The 16,280-nt window shown below is 42.0% G+C and overlaps 1 protein-coding gene and 1 long non-coding RNA gene across 10 annotated transcripts in view; one reads left to right on the top strand and one right to left on the bottom strand.

Annotated features, from left to right (window-relative positions):
• The window catches only part of gab1 (GRB2-associated binding protein 1), a 215,251-nt gene extending 212,744 nt beyond the window's left edge, over positions 1-2,507 (bottom strand). For 3 of the 9 annotated variants that reach the window (XM_048548073.2, XM_048548473.2, XM_048548244.2), the window contains exon 1: positions 2,021-2,505. In XM_048548073.2, the coding sequence (XP_048404030.1) occupies positions 2,021-2,092 (72 nt within the window). In that variant the 5' untranslated portion in view covers positions 2,093-2,505. Of the gene's footprint in view, positions 1-1,408; positions 1,439-2,020 lie in introns of those variants that run through there. The other 6 variants (XM_048548000.2, XM_048548314.2, XM_059642919.1 and 3 more) reach the window with 5 other exon arrangements.
• The window catches only part of LOC132207440 (uncharacterized), a 40,091-nt gene continuing 25,882 nt past the window's right edge, over positions 2,072-16,280 (top strand). Inside the window, exon 1 of the long non-coding RNA XR_009443465.1 lies at positions 2,072-2,192. This is a non-coding gene — a long non-coding RNA (uncharacterized LOC132207440). The remainder of the gene's footprint in view (positions 2,193-16,280) is intronic.

Below are 16,280 nucleotides of genomic sequence, written 5' to 3'. Positions count from 1 at the left end.
TTGAATCTTTGTTGTGCACAGGTTGGCTACCATGTTTGCCTATAAAATAGGTGTCTGTGCTTCAAAAACTAATTTATTGGCTGTGAAATGCTTTATTGCAGTCTGAAAATGTGAACGATTCCACTCCTATGTCTTATATAGCATACACTGAAGTTCTTCTTTAGTTGAGGAGCGTGATAAGAACTTCAATTTTTTTTCCTCCTTTCTCTGGCATGATTACAAATAGGAATTGAATAATTTAACTCAAACCTACATAGCAATAAACTTGTACTTGCACTTCCTCCAGGTGCAAAAACATTGCTGCAAACAAACATTGTCACAAACCAACATTGAGATAAATGACAAAGTCCTATTCTTAATTATTATAGATGTAAGATATTACAATGGGGAACACAGAACTGACACTTGATCAGAGTAAAAACTGCGCATATCACACTCACATTCACTCTACATTTTTGTTTAGACAGGCTGACAACAGAAGCTTGCTCTATATGCAATACAGAGTCACTGACTAATGCCATTACTTGCCACATTTTATGTCAGAAATCCTATTGTCTTTGCATATCCTTTTCTGTAGAACTAAATAAGTAACAGAAAGCAATATTCATTTCTGAATACTTCAAATTAACAGTTTCAAAAAAGTTACAAGGATCCATTCAATTACATAGCAAAACATTTACTGCTTTTACCAAACTGAATATTCCCTTCACAGAGTTAGTTTACAAGTAGTAAAGAAAATCTTACAAGTTTACTAAAAACAAAAGCTCAGACTCAGGATGATAAAACTGATTAAACCACGTGAAGGAAGGTTTATGATGGGATATTGGTAAAATCCCTGAGAAAAATTCATATATTGCCACAGAACACGTCTTTAAAAGTATCTCAAACAAAAATGAATTGTTTCAAATGTACTAAGTCACAACTATTTCAGATCACCACGATACTAGTCTTTAAGACTACCTCAAAGTTATTCTTTTACCCAAGTAAAAGTAGGCTCCACAAAATTTTAAAAAGTTCAAAGATCCTTCCATTGACAATTATTTTCTCAAGCTGCAGTAAATAATTAGCCCACTCGTTCTTTTAAATCTACTGGCTGAAGTATGAAAAAGTTTGCACTGTTAAATGTTGTAAATAAATTACATACTACCCAGCAATAAAACCATAGCCACTCATCATGTTAGCTTTTGGTGGCCTAATTCTGAGAAATATGTCCGGTGAAAAGCCCCGCTATTGCCACCTGAACGAATGGAAAACATTTTAACTTGCTTCAAGCCGCCAGACAACATGCTTCAATTCCACGACGTGCAGCACTAAACAAAACCTGGGCCGAGAGACATGGGACATCACAAGATATTTCCACGCATTATTAAACACATAGTTCATCCTTCCACGTCGCTTGGCATTGCACCTGCATTAGAAGACATGAACACCCATTCAACCTCAAGTGTACGCAGAGCAGCAGCCAAGTTAATGGGTGTGTCCCGTATTGGAAACTTGCTTTCTGACAGTGTGCGATTCAGCTACCGGCCCTTCAAAGCTCTCACTGCTCAACACACAGATCACTCTAGTTTTCAGCCATGTGTGACTGCAAACCCATGAAAAGATTATAAACATCAGAACATATTCACAGTAGACAAAGGACTCCATTGCTTTTCGAAAGACAGATCTACAAACGTTGAAAATCTGAAATAAACTATTAGAAAGACCGTATCTATGTTGGCCACAACTCAAGTGGACTTTTCACTAAAAAAAGTCACGCACTAATTCCAAACAGTTCTAATTTGCATATTAACAAAATTAAAAAGTGTATGGGGCAATTGCCAGCAGTTACTTTGTAACTACTGCATTCTTGAGTGCGAGCATTATATTGTGCCGAGAGGAATCAACCACTTTTTTTGAATGATAAATTAAGTTTTGTATAGGTAAACAACGTTTACAACTCGGTTCGCTTACAGCAGTGCCGCCGTATTTGAATTTGCAAAACGAAAACACTTTCTCATGTATTTAAAAAAAAACTTACGTAACGTCTCAACTTTTTCTCCGGTGGAGACTTCCTCAGCCAGCCGTTGTAGACGATATCGCCGCCACTCATCTTTCTTGCTCACGATGGAAGGGCTGTGAAGACAAACCAGGATCGGCTTTCTCAGACCCAACCCAACGAAATATGAATCAACTTTCCCAGCACAGACCAGGTACTCCTTTCTCTCTATCACGATTCCACTGTTTAAACAAACTGAAAAAAAAGGAGCAGCCGTGCTCGGGGTGATTGATGGTGGGACAGATTGGGTTGTTGTGTGTGGACTCTGACTCGTCCGCCTTGTCCAGCGATGTCCGGCTCGGCCACTCTCGCGCCGCGATTCGCGGGAATGATTGACAGCTCGGCTGTCCTGGGGTCCGCAGACTTCAACTAAAACTCACCGACTGCAACCGATCCAACTATTCTGTGACGTTCCCGACGTGAGCTGACGTGATCCAGTGTGAGTTTATATCTGTGTGTGTGTTTGTGTGTGTGTGTGTGTTGGGGGGGTGAGGGCGGAGAAATTTGCAATTGAATTGTGGGATTTGTAGTTTCAAAACCCTCCCAGCTGCTCTTTTTTTCTCTCCCAGCACGTAGCACAATCTTTGTTCCCAGTGATTTCTCTTGATGCTCTCCCCATCCTGCTGGAATGGGAAGGTAGTCCTACAGGATGGAAACCGCCTGCTGTAGTGCACAGGGAAGGTCACGGCCGCGTAACTCCAATGCAAACTGTTGGGAGATTGCAATGTGGCAGACTTGGTGCCTGCATTGGTGACTGGTATGTGTTGAGCAGGGTTAAAAACTGGGGATGTATCAGTGATAATGGGAACTGCAGATGCTGGAGAATCCAAGATAACAAAGTGTGAAGCTGGATGAACACAGCAGGCCAAGCAGCATCTCAGAAGCACAAAAGCTTTTGTGCTCCTGAGATGCTGCTTGGCCTCCTGTGTTCATCCAGCTTCATACTTTGTTATCTTAAATACTGGTGACCCTGATTTATGAAAACTGGCTTTCCCCGTCAACGCCGAGAGACCCCACTCCCTCCCCTCTCCTTCCAGCTACCAGGAGGGTCAGAAAACTACATTTCCCAGCAGTGGTGTGAATCCCTGCGTCTTATTCTGGGAATCATCCCGTTTCACAGCCCCTGTGGTTGGGGGCGGGGAGGTATCGACGACAGCCGGGGAAAACTCACTGGTGGAACCCAGGTGTAATAATTCAGTAAATCTGACCAGAATCTGGCTTCTGATGGTGTCATTGTCGATTAGATTCAGCATAGATTCAGCACTCCTCGTTTGATATCTTAAATTTATAACATCGTTCTTCCGCGTTTTTGTAAAATACGTTTTTAACTTTTTTAACAAAAAATGTTTTGGCAGAAGTACAGGGTTGCAGTGGCAGTCATTTCCATTATGGAGTTGTCATGAGTAAAATCATTATGCCGGCTGGCAGAGGAATCTGTGGAATGCGGGCAGAAAAAAAAGTTCCAGATTCCTGGAGCTCACTTGAAGGTGAAACTTCCTCCGAGTTTGCGTGGAGTGGAAGTTAGAAGAACGCAGAGTAATCACGGTGATGGAAGGCCCTCCTAGCTTATGCGTGCAGCAAACAACCAACATGAGTCCCCCACCCTGTTCACATTGAAAATTGTATAACCACCTCCTGCAACACCCACCCCAAACAAACAAGGGGGACTGGTTTGTCTAGTTCAATAGTTCTTTTCCCAAGCTGATGCCGCACTTCAAGAAAAAAAATTAAACTTTATTCATATATATATTTACGTACAACCGGATGATCTACCAGGATGAAAACAGTTCTGCTGGGGCTTTCAAAGGCGAAATCATTGTGTCTTTGTTAGTCAGAGTGCGCACCTCATGCACTGAAATGAGTAAATAGGAGTGCGTGCTTCCAAACAACATTGCCCTACTGCGCGATCGATTTTTGCAGTTAAATTTTTTCGAACGCGCCCACTTAAAATAATGTTGCAACGAACTGTGATTTGAGATGTTTTCTTCAGCTGGGATGTACTGATGACTTAATCGTGGAACTGGTGGGGAAGGTCTGCTGAGTCAGACAATGCAAAGGAGCTGAATTGACATGTAAGGTAGAATTAAAAGAATGCTGAAGCATCCTTTTGGTTAATGGCGACCTGGACTGATGTGAATCCAACTCCTGGTCACGGCCAAATTCAATAATGTGGTCACTCCTACATCAGGGCATAACATTATTATTCAATCTTCAAATGGAGAAAAAGAAGTTTTTATATCAAAAATTAATATTATTAAATATTTTGGAGAATATTACAAGGTTTTGTATTACTGGTATATAATTTTAAAATTTGTGTAAATTAATATAGTTAATTGTAGCAATGAACATAGATAGAAAGAATATGTTAACTAGTACCATATCAATTATAAACAAATTATTTTTGCATCGTTGTGCAAATAAATAATTGGAATGGACATATAGATTATGGTGTGCATGTTTGGGATTCCTGCTTTTAGCCTGACTCAATATTGTGTTTATCAAGGTGAGGGATATCAAGTCGAGAAAATCTTCAAAAGGTTTAAGCTGAATAAACATGATGTGTCAGTAGGGCTCCTTTGCACTTATGTGCAGAAGGTAGACAGTAAGAGTTAGTGTGTCATTTCCAGGTTGGAAATGCAAAACAAATAGAGTGCCAAAAGAGCCTTAAGTATTTACCAAGATAATAAAATGTGAGGCTGGATGAACAGAGCAGGCCAAGCAGCATCTCAGGAGCACAAAAGCTGACGTTTCGGGCCTAGACCCTTCATCAGAGAGAGGGATGGGGAGAGGGAACTGGAATAAATAGGGAGAGAGGGGGAGGCGGACCGAAGATGGAGAGTAAAGAAGATTGTCTCTCTCCACCTATCTTCTTTACTCTCCATCTTCGGTCCGCCTCCCCCTCTCTCCCTATTTATTCCAGTTCCCTCTCCCCATCCCCCTCTCTGATGAAGGGTCTAGGCCCGAAACGTCAGCTTTTGTGCTCCTGAGATGCTGCTTGGCCTGCTCTGTTCATCCAGCCTCACATTTTATTATCTTGGAATTCTCCAGCATCTGCAGTTCCCATTATCTCTTAAGTATTTACCATCTATATTTATGATTTGGAAGAGGGGACAGAATATAATGCATCTAAAATTGCTGATGATACAGGTGGGAAGACATGTACAGTAAAGACAGGAATCTGCCAGGGATATAGATAGGTTGAGTGAATTGACAAAAAATTGGCTGATGGAGTTTAAAGTGAGGTCATGCACGTTTGTATGAAAAAAGGCAGACTATTAAATGAAGAGAAATACCAGAAAAGCGCAACGGAGATGAACAGGTAATTTACTTCATCTTCACGATAGAGGATATATGTAAACTTCAAAAACAATGATAAATCAGGAGTTGAATAAATGGAGATTTCAGGGAAATCTCAATCACCAGACATGTGGTGCTAAGTAAAAGGTTGGACCTGTGGATTGACAAGTTCTTGGGATCTAATGAACTTTATTTTGAGTCTTGAAAAATGTCATGAGTGAGATAGATCTAATTTTCTGAAAATCCCTTTATTGAGGGATGGTTGTGTTAGTTTGAAAGATAGCGAATGTAGCTCATTTATTGAAAAAGGAAGATGGAAAGAATGAAACTACAGACCAGTTAGGTTAATGTTTGTCATGGGGAAATTGTTGGATTTTTTAAAAAGTATTAGAGCAAGTCACATGAGTAAGTTAAATGTAATCAAGCAAAGTAGCATGGCTTTGTGACAGAAAAATCAGGTTTGACCAATCTATTAAAGTTCTTTGAAGACGTGATATGAGTAACAGAGAACCAGTGGATATACTGTACTTAGGTTTCCAGAAGGCATTTATTAAGATGTCACATTGAAGATTATCTCAGAAAGTAAAAGCTCAGGGTGCAGAGGGTATCATATTGACATGAATAGAATATTGCCTGGCTAACAAGAAGCAGAGATTAGGCACATAAATGAGTCTTTGTCAGGTGAGCAAGATATAATGAGTGGTGTGCTTTAGGGATCACTATGGAGATCTCAACTGTTTTACAGTTCAGATAAATTACATCATTGAAGTGATTGGAGGTCTGGTTGACCGATTTACTGATGACACAAAGATAGGTAGGAAAGTAAGTTGTGAAGTGACAGAAGTTAGGTGTATGGGCAAAGATGCAGCAAATGGAGTGTAAAGTGCAAAAATGTGAAACAGTCCATTTTAGTGGAAAGAATAAGAAAAGTTATCTAAATAGTGAGAAATTGCAGAGTTATGAGATGCAGAGTGATCAAAGTGTACCCAGAGTTGCATGATAAAATGAACGATAAAAGCTTATAATAGAGGTAAACCAAGTTATTGGGAAAACTAATAGAGTTTTATCATTTATCACAAATGGAATTGAATACAAAAGTAGAGAGATAATGCTTCATTTATACAAGACATCTGGAGTACTGTATACAGTATTGATTACCTTATTTAAGGAGGCACACAAGAGCATTAGGATTAGTTCAGAGAAGATTTATTCGACTAATAACTGGAAAGAGTGCAGTGTCTTAAGAGGAAAGATTGGACAGGCTAGGCTTGTATCTACAGAGTTCAAAAGAGTAAAAGGTAACTTGATTGAGACCTAGGGGTTCAAGCACATAGTTCATTGCAAGTTGCATCATAGGTGGACAAGGTGATTAAGAAGATGTTTAGCAAGCTTGTCTTCATTGCTCAGACCATTGAGTATAGGAGTTATATGAGATCATGTTGAGGTTGTACAGATTGATGAGGCCACTGTTACAGTACTATGTACAGTTCTGGGTGCCTTGCCATAGGAAAGATATTATTACATTTGAGAGGATTCAGAAAAGATTTGCAAGGATGTTGCCAAGACTGAAGGGTTTAAGTTATTAGGAGAGGCTGGATAGGCTGGGAATTTTTTCACTAGCGGTAGGAGAGTGAGGAGTGACCATATAGAGGTTTGTAACATCATGAGAGGCATATGAGATAATGTGAATAGGAAAGGTCTTTTCTCTAGGGTGGGGGAATTCAGATCAAGAGGGCATATTTTAAGGTGAGAAGAGAGAGATTTAAAAGAGACCTGAAGGGCAACCTTTTTGCACAGCGGATGGTTTGTATGTGGAATGAACTACCAGAGGAAGTGGTGATGCAGGTGCAATAACAACATTTAAAAGACATTTGGATAGGTACATGAATTGAAGAGATTTATAGGCACATGGGCCAAAAGCATGCAATTGGGAGTAATTTACCGTGGGAAACTTGGTTGGCATGGACAAGATAGACCAAAGGATCTGTTTCCATGCTGTATGCTTCTATGACTCTGTGCAAGACCCTGAGGAAGCTTGACAGTGAAAATGTTGAGAGAGTGTTTCTTTTGGGAGAATTTACGTTCAGGAAGTCACTGGTTAAACATCAGAGATCTCCAATTTAGGGCTGAATTTAGGTGTAAATCTGGTGAAGTAACAAAATAGGACTGTTTGCATGTCTAATAGCAGAAACAGCATGCATTACGCAGGGATAGTGGGAACTGCAGATGCTGGAGAATCCAAGATAATAAAATGTGAGGCTGGATGAACACAGCAGGCCAAGCAGCATCTCAGGAGCACAAAAGCTGACGTTTCGGGCCTAGACCCTTCATCAGAGAGGATTACGCAGGGCTAGGTGATCCCGCAAGGAAAGAATCAGGTCTAAGCTCTGCAGTCCTGTCACATAGAGCAATGAATGATTGTGGACTATCAAACAGCTATTAAGAGGGGGAGGAAGCTTTACAAACATCCCATCATGGGGAGTCTAGCACATCAGTGCAAAGGATAAGGCAGAAGTATTTGCAAGTAACTTCAGCTAGAAGTGCCGACCAGATGATCCACCTCAATAAAATAAAACAAAGAACTGCAGATGCTGGAAATCTAAAACACAAACAGAATGGGCTGGAGAAGCTCAGAAAGTCTGGCAGCGTCTGTGGAGAGAAAAACAGTCCTCTGCACAGTTGCTACGAGACCTGCTGAGATTTTCCAGCACTTCCTGTTTTATAATCTCAGTGTACATCTGAGATTACTAGCATTTGACTACTGGACACTGCAAAGGCTATGGACCATGACGCTATTTAATCAATGAAATTAAAGATATCTGCTTCAGAACTAGTTGCACCATTAGCCAAGCTATTGAAACCATAAGACCTTAAGAAATATGAACAGGAATAACCCTTCAGACCCTTGATCCTGTATCTGAAACATGAATCCTCAAAAAAAAAAGAAACATCATTTGTGTTATGAACCTGTTTGTGTTTTGTTTGAGGATTCATGTTTCCATAATGTGGATAGTGATTTATTTGGAGTGCTGAAGAGACACCTGTCATGTCTTTTTTTTAAAACAGGTCATTCTTTGAAGATGCTTCTTAAAAGCCACATGGCTTAAGCTAATTGCTGGGATTTGTTTTTGTGGAATCATATGCCTGGGTTTACGGTCGGGGTGCAAGGTGGCAAGGGGAAAGGTAAGTGAAGCAGTGTTAAGGATAGGTTAGAATGGGCAGAGTTTATCAGGTCCTGTAGGTGTTGGCAAGTGGCGTCTCAGGTCCAGCAGAGGCAACCAGACGGTCACAATATTCATTGCACTGCTGCAGCTTCTGGTCAATGAGAACTATAACATCCCATTTTCTTGCCTGCTGCTGATCCTTCCTGTGCATTTGATACTTTTAAATTCAGTCATGAGATGAGGGTGTTGCTGGCCAGGCAGCATTTATTGCCCATCCCTAATTGTCCAGACAACAGTTAAGAGTCATCCACATTACAGTGGATCTGAAATTGCATGTAGGCCAGTGAGTCAGATAGGTTTTTTTTCCTGACAATTGACAATGGATTCGTGGTCATTATAAGATTCTTAATTCCGGATTTTCTTTTATTGAAATCAAATCCCACCATCTGCCATAGTGGGATTCACACCCAGGTTCCCAGAACATTATCTGGGTCTTTGGATCAACAGTTTAGTGATAATACCACCAGGCCATTGCCTCCCCTCCCCTAACCACAGGACTATCTCCTGTCTGGGACTCAGCAGGTGCCTGGTTTCTTGCAGTCCTCCAAGTGCTAGCAGCCTGAGACGTTTTTGTCCTTGTCCAGCTACAGAATTCTCACTGTCAAGGTGCTCACCAGACTGTGAACACATGTTTACTGCACTTATGGTTCCCACCAAGGTGTCTGTGTGGACTGGTGGACGGTGCAGGAGGCAGCCTAGCCGATGCTGTCTCTGAGATCTTGGAGATTTGACCTCCGAGGACTAAGGCAGAGTTTCCTTGACAAACGTCATCGGGGGCTTGCAGAACCTGCAACACAAAAGAAAGAGAAAATGTCACACATTGGTGTGTAATGATTGAGAGTGATAGTGGGGTTAATGAGAGAGTGGCAGTGGTCTGCAGAGTGATGCTCGCTTGGCAGCACCTGGATGTCACACCAACCCCTCAGAATGGTCTTCGTCTTCTCCAGTGGAGACCAGGATTCTCTCCTGGTCGGAGATGAGAGTATGGTGCCCCATGTCAATACAGGCTCTCTGTTTTTTCTTGTATCAGTAAAAAAGGGGAAATGAATGAGGTGATAGTGAGTGATCTGGCTGTTAGTCTTAGTACCTGTAGGGGAAAGGTAATGAGGTGTTGTGAATGTCTGAGAAGAGGGTATGGAGGACATGTAGGATTACTGGTGTGGACAGCTGAGGGAGAAGAGTAGGTGAGGAGATCCATTGCAGGCAAAAATGAGGATGATGAGGCATTAGCCTTGGTGGAAGATGATTGTAGTAGCAGAAATAGTTTGACTCTAAGGTGGCGGAGAGAAAAGTGTGGTACTTACCTTTGCGGATTGGAGAAGATCATTGACCTGCTTTCTGTATTGCTGGCTGTTCCTTTTCACCCTGGAGATGGTACTGCCCTGGGTCACGGCCTCAAGGAAGGTTGGCAGAGTCTGGTGGTACGGCCTTCTTTGGGAAGCAGACTCCTCATCTTTCCACCCTGTCTACGAAGGCTTCCAGCTCTATCTTGGAGAAATGTGGTGCCATCCCATGTGGGGAGTATTGCTGAAAAAAGAGACCTAGGGGTGCCGGTACAATTTTCCTTGAAAGTGGAGTTGCAGGTAGACAGGGTGTTGAAGAAGGTGTTTGGTGCGATTGCCTTCATTGGTCAGAATATTGACAAAAGGAGTTGGGGTGTTGTGTTTCCGCTTTACAGGACATTGGTGGGGCCACTTTTGGAATACTAAATACGAGTCAGGTGAATATTCTATAGGAAGGATGTTGTTAACCATGAGAGGGAGTAGAAAAGATTTATAAGGAATGGCTGAGACTGGAGGGTTTCAGCAATAGGGACAGGCTAAATAGAATCATAGAATTCTTACAGCGTGGAAGCAGGCCTTTCTGCCCATCTATTCCACACCAACCCTCCAAATAGCATCCCACCCAGACCCACCCCTTACCCTATCTCTGCATTATCCACCCTAAACACTATGGGCAATTTAGCATGGCCAATCCACCTCACCTGCACACCTTTAGACTGTGGGAGGAAACCAGAGCATCCAGAGGAAACCCATGCAAATACAGGGAGATCGGGCTAACTCCACACAGACAGTCATCTGAGGGTGGAATTAAACATTGGTCCCTGGTACTGTGAGGCAGCAATGCTAACCACTGAGCTACTGTGCTGCCTCAAGCTGGGGCTTTCACCCCTGGTGATTCAGAGGCTGAGGGGTCACCTTATAGAGGTTTATGAAATCATGACGGGCATAGACAGGGTGAAAGGTCAAAGTTATTTTCCTTGGTTAGGGGAGTCCAAAATTAGAGGGCATAGGTTTATGGTGAGAGGTGAAATATTTAAAAAGGACCTGAAGGATAACTTTTTCATGTCGAGGATGGTGTGTGTAAAGAATGAGCTGTCAGAGGAAGTGGTGGAGATGGGTACAATTACAACATCTAAAAGGCACCTGGATGGGTACATGAATAGGAAGGGTTTAGTGGGGCACGTGCAATTAACTGGTAAATGGGATTAGGACAGATTGGGATGTCTGGTTGGCATGAATGAGTTGGAACAAAGAGCCTGTTTCTGTGCTGTCTGACTCTATGACTCTATGTTTCAATGCTATCCATTAATGATCAAGGCACCTTTAGAATGCCAGTGTTCATTTGGGTACCCTGTAAAGTTTCAAAGATGGTGCAGGCACAAGGGATGCCAGTGTTTCAGTGGGTATCCATCAAATGACAAGTTGTTCCAGGAAGGGCATGTGTTAAGAACTAGGAAATTAGATGTGAGTGATGCCATAGGGATGTGTGACATTCCATGGGCCCCACCCCAACCTCTCTCTCTCTGTCTGCCCCTCTTTCTTCAGACAGCTAATTCATTTACATCAACAGCTGATTTTAATTGTGTCAGCTGTCTTTAAAAAAGCACGTTTTGGAATTCCAATTTAGAAATGTTCACATGATTTGGGATTCTGAGCTGTGGTCATAACAATTTAAAGGAGTTGCTTTTCAATTCTTTATTGTACTTTAGCCCCATAATCCAGATCTATGAGCGGTCTGTGCAAAGAGGGGAAGACATATTGGAGAACCTGCTCATGGGCCTGCTTCTGGGCTTGGCCAAGGTGGTCATCGACAGGTCCATGCAGCGAGCAGTGCAGGGGTCACAACACCCAACTCTCTGTAGAGCTGGATGAACACAACAGGCCAAGCAGCATCAGAGGGGCAGGAAAGCTGACGTTTCGGGTTGTGACCCTTCTTCGGAAATAGGGGAGGGGAAGGGGATTCTGAAATAAATAGGGAGAGCAGGGGAGGGGGGTGGAATCCGAGTTATCTCCTTTTCCACAGTTATATCAATGCTTGGGCATCCATGGAGGGAGAGCATGTGGACTCCACTAGCACAGTAGTGACCTTTCATGGTTGGTGGACACCCCAAACCCCAAGGGCTGGGGTGTTCCATTGCCTCCAAAAATGACATTTTAATTTGTTTTTTCTTTGTTTCACTTGGTAAGTTTCTGTTAGCATAAACCTTTGATTCAGTGTCTCACCAACATAAGAACTAGGAGCAGGAGTAGGTAATTCAAACCATAAAGTCTGCTCTGCATTCAGTACAATCGTGGCTGAGATTATTTTGGCCTCGACACCATTTTTCCGCCTGCTATCCATAACCCATCAACCTATTACTTATTAAAAATCTATTTCCTCCTTAAATTCTTTCAATGTCTCAGCAACCACCGTACTCTGAGGTAATCAATTCTTCAAATACACCAACCTTTGAGAGAAACTATTCTTCCTGATCCTTTGTTTAAGTCTGCCACCCCTTTACCTAAAATTATGATCTCTCATTCTAAATAATCTCTCAACGAGAAACAATTGCTCCTCATCTACTTTGTTAATCCCCTTTAGTTCTTATACACCTCAATTAGATCTCCTCTCATTTCTTTTAATGTCCAGTGGCCATAGGCCAAAACTTCTCAGGGGCTGTTTAAAATAATTTATTTCATTTATTGCTACATAGTCCAATATGAAACACAAGACCCTGTTACTAGCCCAAACATTAGATTGCAGTCGATACAATGGTATGGGTGTACACGCTTGTCAATATTGTTACCTTGGCATTTAGTTCACATTCTTCCCAAATAAAAGGCTTGAGTGGGCCCTGTATCCCTCTGTAAGAATATGGTTTCCTTGCCTCACTTGAAGGGTAAGGCGTCACCTTCCTTTCAGACAAGAATTCTTCATAACTCACAGGGATCTTTTTCACCTCTGACCCCCACTTCCCTCCATAACAGTTTGTCTTAGTTGGATTTATTGCTGCAGACAGAGATGCAGTGTTGTCTGATGAGATGTTCATCTCAGTGCTTTTCTTTCACTGACATGTTGTACCCAAATAAATTCTATGAGATTATCCCATAACTTCCAGCAATCAGTGGGATTGTTTCCTTTCTTGTTGCAATGGAAGCATGCACACTTTCAAGAATGACTCCTATTCTCAGTACGCTCTTTTCTGGATTATCTGGAATGGATCCCTCCATCTTCTCAGATTTGAGGGGGTACATGAAAAATGGTTACTGTTGGGTTAAAGGCTTTTGAACAATACGATTAAGCTTGGCATGGTCAGGAAGGAGACATTACATTCTAGAGTGAGCCACAGCCTGAGTGAGTATGTAATTTTGGGAATTTTGAGACAGCATGGGAATTCAGAATGTGGGAAGAAGAAGATCATGCTTTTTTTTGGCTCTTAGTTTGCAAGTTTTTTTTAACAAGATAAATTGAAGTCCTGGATCAGAGGCCTAGCACAATAGAGTGACATCACAGGTAAACCATAAGTTCATTGGTTGGTGATGGCTACTAATTTTACTATTTATCATAGATTACTTTCACATTGAAGGGAAATAGGGGAAATAGTTAAGATTAAGAATGAAGTAATTAAAATAGAGATTTTAATCCACCAGGGGCTGGTGGATCTCTGTGTGGTTCAGAGAGATCACATACGTAACACGCGTTGGTTGCTTGAGGAACTTGGCTGAGAATTAATAAGCTGGAGTCTGCATTTCAAATACGCAATGCATGAGGGAGAGGGGGAGTTACCTGGATGCTGTGTTTCAGGAGGCAGTCACAGTCTTAGATTAACCACCTCAAATTTGGTGAGTCATTAGGTACAGGAGGGTGTGATAATGAACAAGACGGGTAGGGGGATCCAGGAAGTAGTGCTGAAAGAGTTTCAGCTCTTGAGCTAGTCTAAATTTTAAATTCCTGCTCCGGGTGTGGATGAAAGTGAGGGCTGTACGGAAAGTGAGCAAACTGATCACAGGAATGATACAGGAAGCCATTCAAGAGAGGGGAGAAAAGAGAAATGTAGTTGTAATTGGAAATAGTATAGTCAAGGGAACAGACGCTGTTCTCTGTGGCCAGGATTGAGAGTCCTGAAAGCTGTGTTGCCTGCCTGGTGCCCAGGTTCAGTGCATCTCATCAGAGGAACTTGGAGTGGGAGGGAAAACATTTGGTTGTTGTAGTCCACACAGGTAGAAAGTGGAAAGAGCTTCTGGTGAGCGAATGTGAGCAGCTAGGGGATAAAATTAAAAAGCATAACAAATGTCTGGATTACTACCTGAGCCAAGAGCAAATTGGTACATGGTCAACAAGATGGGAGATGCAGGGTTACAGCGATAGATTAGGGGGATGGGTGTGGGTGGGGTGCTCTCTGGAGAGTGGGTGTGGTTGTGTTGGGCCAAATGGCCTATTTCCACACTGTAGGGTTTCTATGGATAAAGATTAAAGAGGTGAATACATGGCCCAAACATTGTGGGAGAAACATGTTTGAATTCATGGGACATTGGCACCAGTACTGAAGAGGGAGGAAGCTGTTCCAATGAGACTGGCTCCAACTGAATCATGCTGAGACCAGAGTCCTGGTGAATCGCATAACCAGGGCTGTGGATAAAGCTTTAAACTAGATAGTGGTGGGCAACAGTTCAGTCACATAGAAAATTATGCTAAGAGATAAAGGATAAGGGAAAGGGCTCAGCAGTTGTTATTAAAGCTTCCAGAAGAATAATAGTAGAGAGTCTGGAAAGGGTCAAGAATCTAACCTGAGGCATAGTAAATAAGGGTACAACTATGAGAAGAGGGCCAGCTAACACAGGAGAGAGGGTATTGTACTTAACTACACACAGTAAATAAAACAAGATAAATGAGCTTGTAGCACAAATTGAAATTGGTAGGTTTGATGTTGTTGATATCATACAGACATGGCTGAAAAGGGATCAGGCATGGAGCTAAATATCCAAGGGTTCACGTCCTATTGGAAAGACAGCCAGATGGGCAGAGGGGTTAAGTTGTCTTGATGGCAAGAAATTAAAATATATTTAAAGCAAGTGGTGATAAAGAGTCGAAAGATATAGAATCTGTATGGGTAGCGTTAAGGAACCACAAAGAAAATAAGGACCGTGATGGGAGTTGTGTACAGGCTTCCTAGCAGTAGTCAGGACATGGAGCAGAATTAAATTAGGAAATAGAAAAGGCATGTGAGAAAGGCACTATTACAATCGTCATTGGAACTTCAAATATGCAGGTAGATTGGGAAAATCAGGTTGGTAGCAGATGTCAAGAAAAGAAATTCATGGGATGTCTATTAGATGGTTTTTTTGGAGCAGTTTGTGGTAGACCCCACTTACAATTCTGCATGAAACAAGGTAAATGAGCTTGTAGTGCAGATTGAAATTGGCAGGTTTGATGGTGTCAATATCATACAGACATGGCTGCAAAGGGATCAGGCATGGAGCTAAATATCCAAGGGTTCACGTCCTATTGAAAGGACAGCCAGATGGACAGATGGGGTTAAGTTGCCTTGTTAGTAATAAATTTAAAGCAAGTGGTGATATGGAGTCAAAAGACATAGAATCTTTGTGGGTAGTATTGAGGAACCAGTTTTTGGTAGAACCCACTTGCAATTCTGAACTTGTTGATGTGTAATGAGGCAGACTTAAGGAGCTGGAGGTGAAGGAACGCCCTAGGGGCAGTGATCATAATATGATAGCATTCGCCCTGCAGTCTTAGAGAGAGAAGCTTGAATCAAATGGTTTGGTTTTACAACAGAGTAAAGGTAACTACAAAAACATGAGAGAGGAGCTGGTTGGAGTTGATTGGAAGGAGAACTTAGCAGGGAAGATGACACAGCAGCAATAGCAGAGCTTTCTGGGTTCATTTTGGGAGATTTAGAAGAAATTCTTATGTTCCAGCTATACAAAAGCCTGGCTCGGCCACATCTGGAGTATTGTGTCCAGTTCTGGTTGCCTCATTATAGGAAAGATGTGGAAGTGTTGGAAAAGCAGAGGAGATTTACTAGGATGTTACCTGGAATAGAGGGAAGGTTTTATGAGGAAAGGTTGAGAGAGCTACGGTTTTTCTCTTTAGAACAACAAAGGATGAGAAGTGACTTGATAGGTGTACAAAATGATCAGAGGTATAGATAGAGTAGACAACCAGAGACTTTTTCCTAGGTTGGAGGTAGCTATTACGAGGGGGCATAGTTTTAAAGTGTGTGGAGGTAGATATAAGAGAGACATCAGAGGTAGGTTCTTTACTCATTAAAGAGTGGTAGAGCGTGGCATGCATTGCCAGAGAGGGTAGTGGAGTCAGTCTCATCAGGAACATTTAAGCGGCTATTAGATAGGCTTATGGATGATAGTATAAGGTAGGGGTGGAGGTTGGATAGACCTTAGATTTAGGGTAAAAGTTTGGCACATCATCGTGGGGTAAAG

Source organism: Stegostoma tigrinum, chromosome 1, assembly GCF_030684315.1.
Source record: "Stegostoma tigrinum isolate sSteTig4 chromosome 1, sSteTig4.hap1, whole genome shotgun sequence".
NCBI lineage: Eukaryota > Metazoa > Chordata > Chondrichthyes > Orectolobiformes > Stegostomatidae > Stegostoma > Stegostoma tigrinum.
Note: the sequence above shows the minus strand (reverse complement) of the source record. Positions and strands in the feature narration are given on the sequence as shown.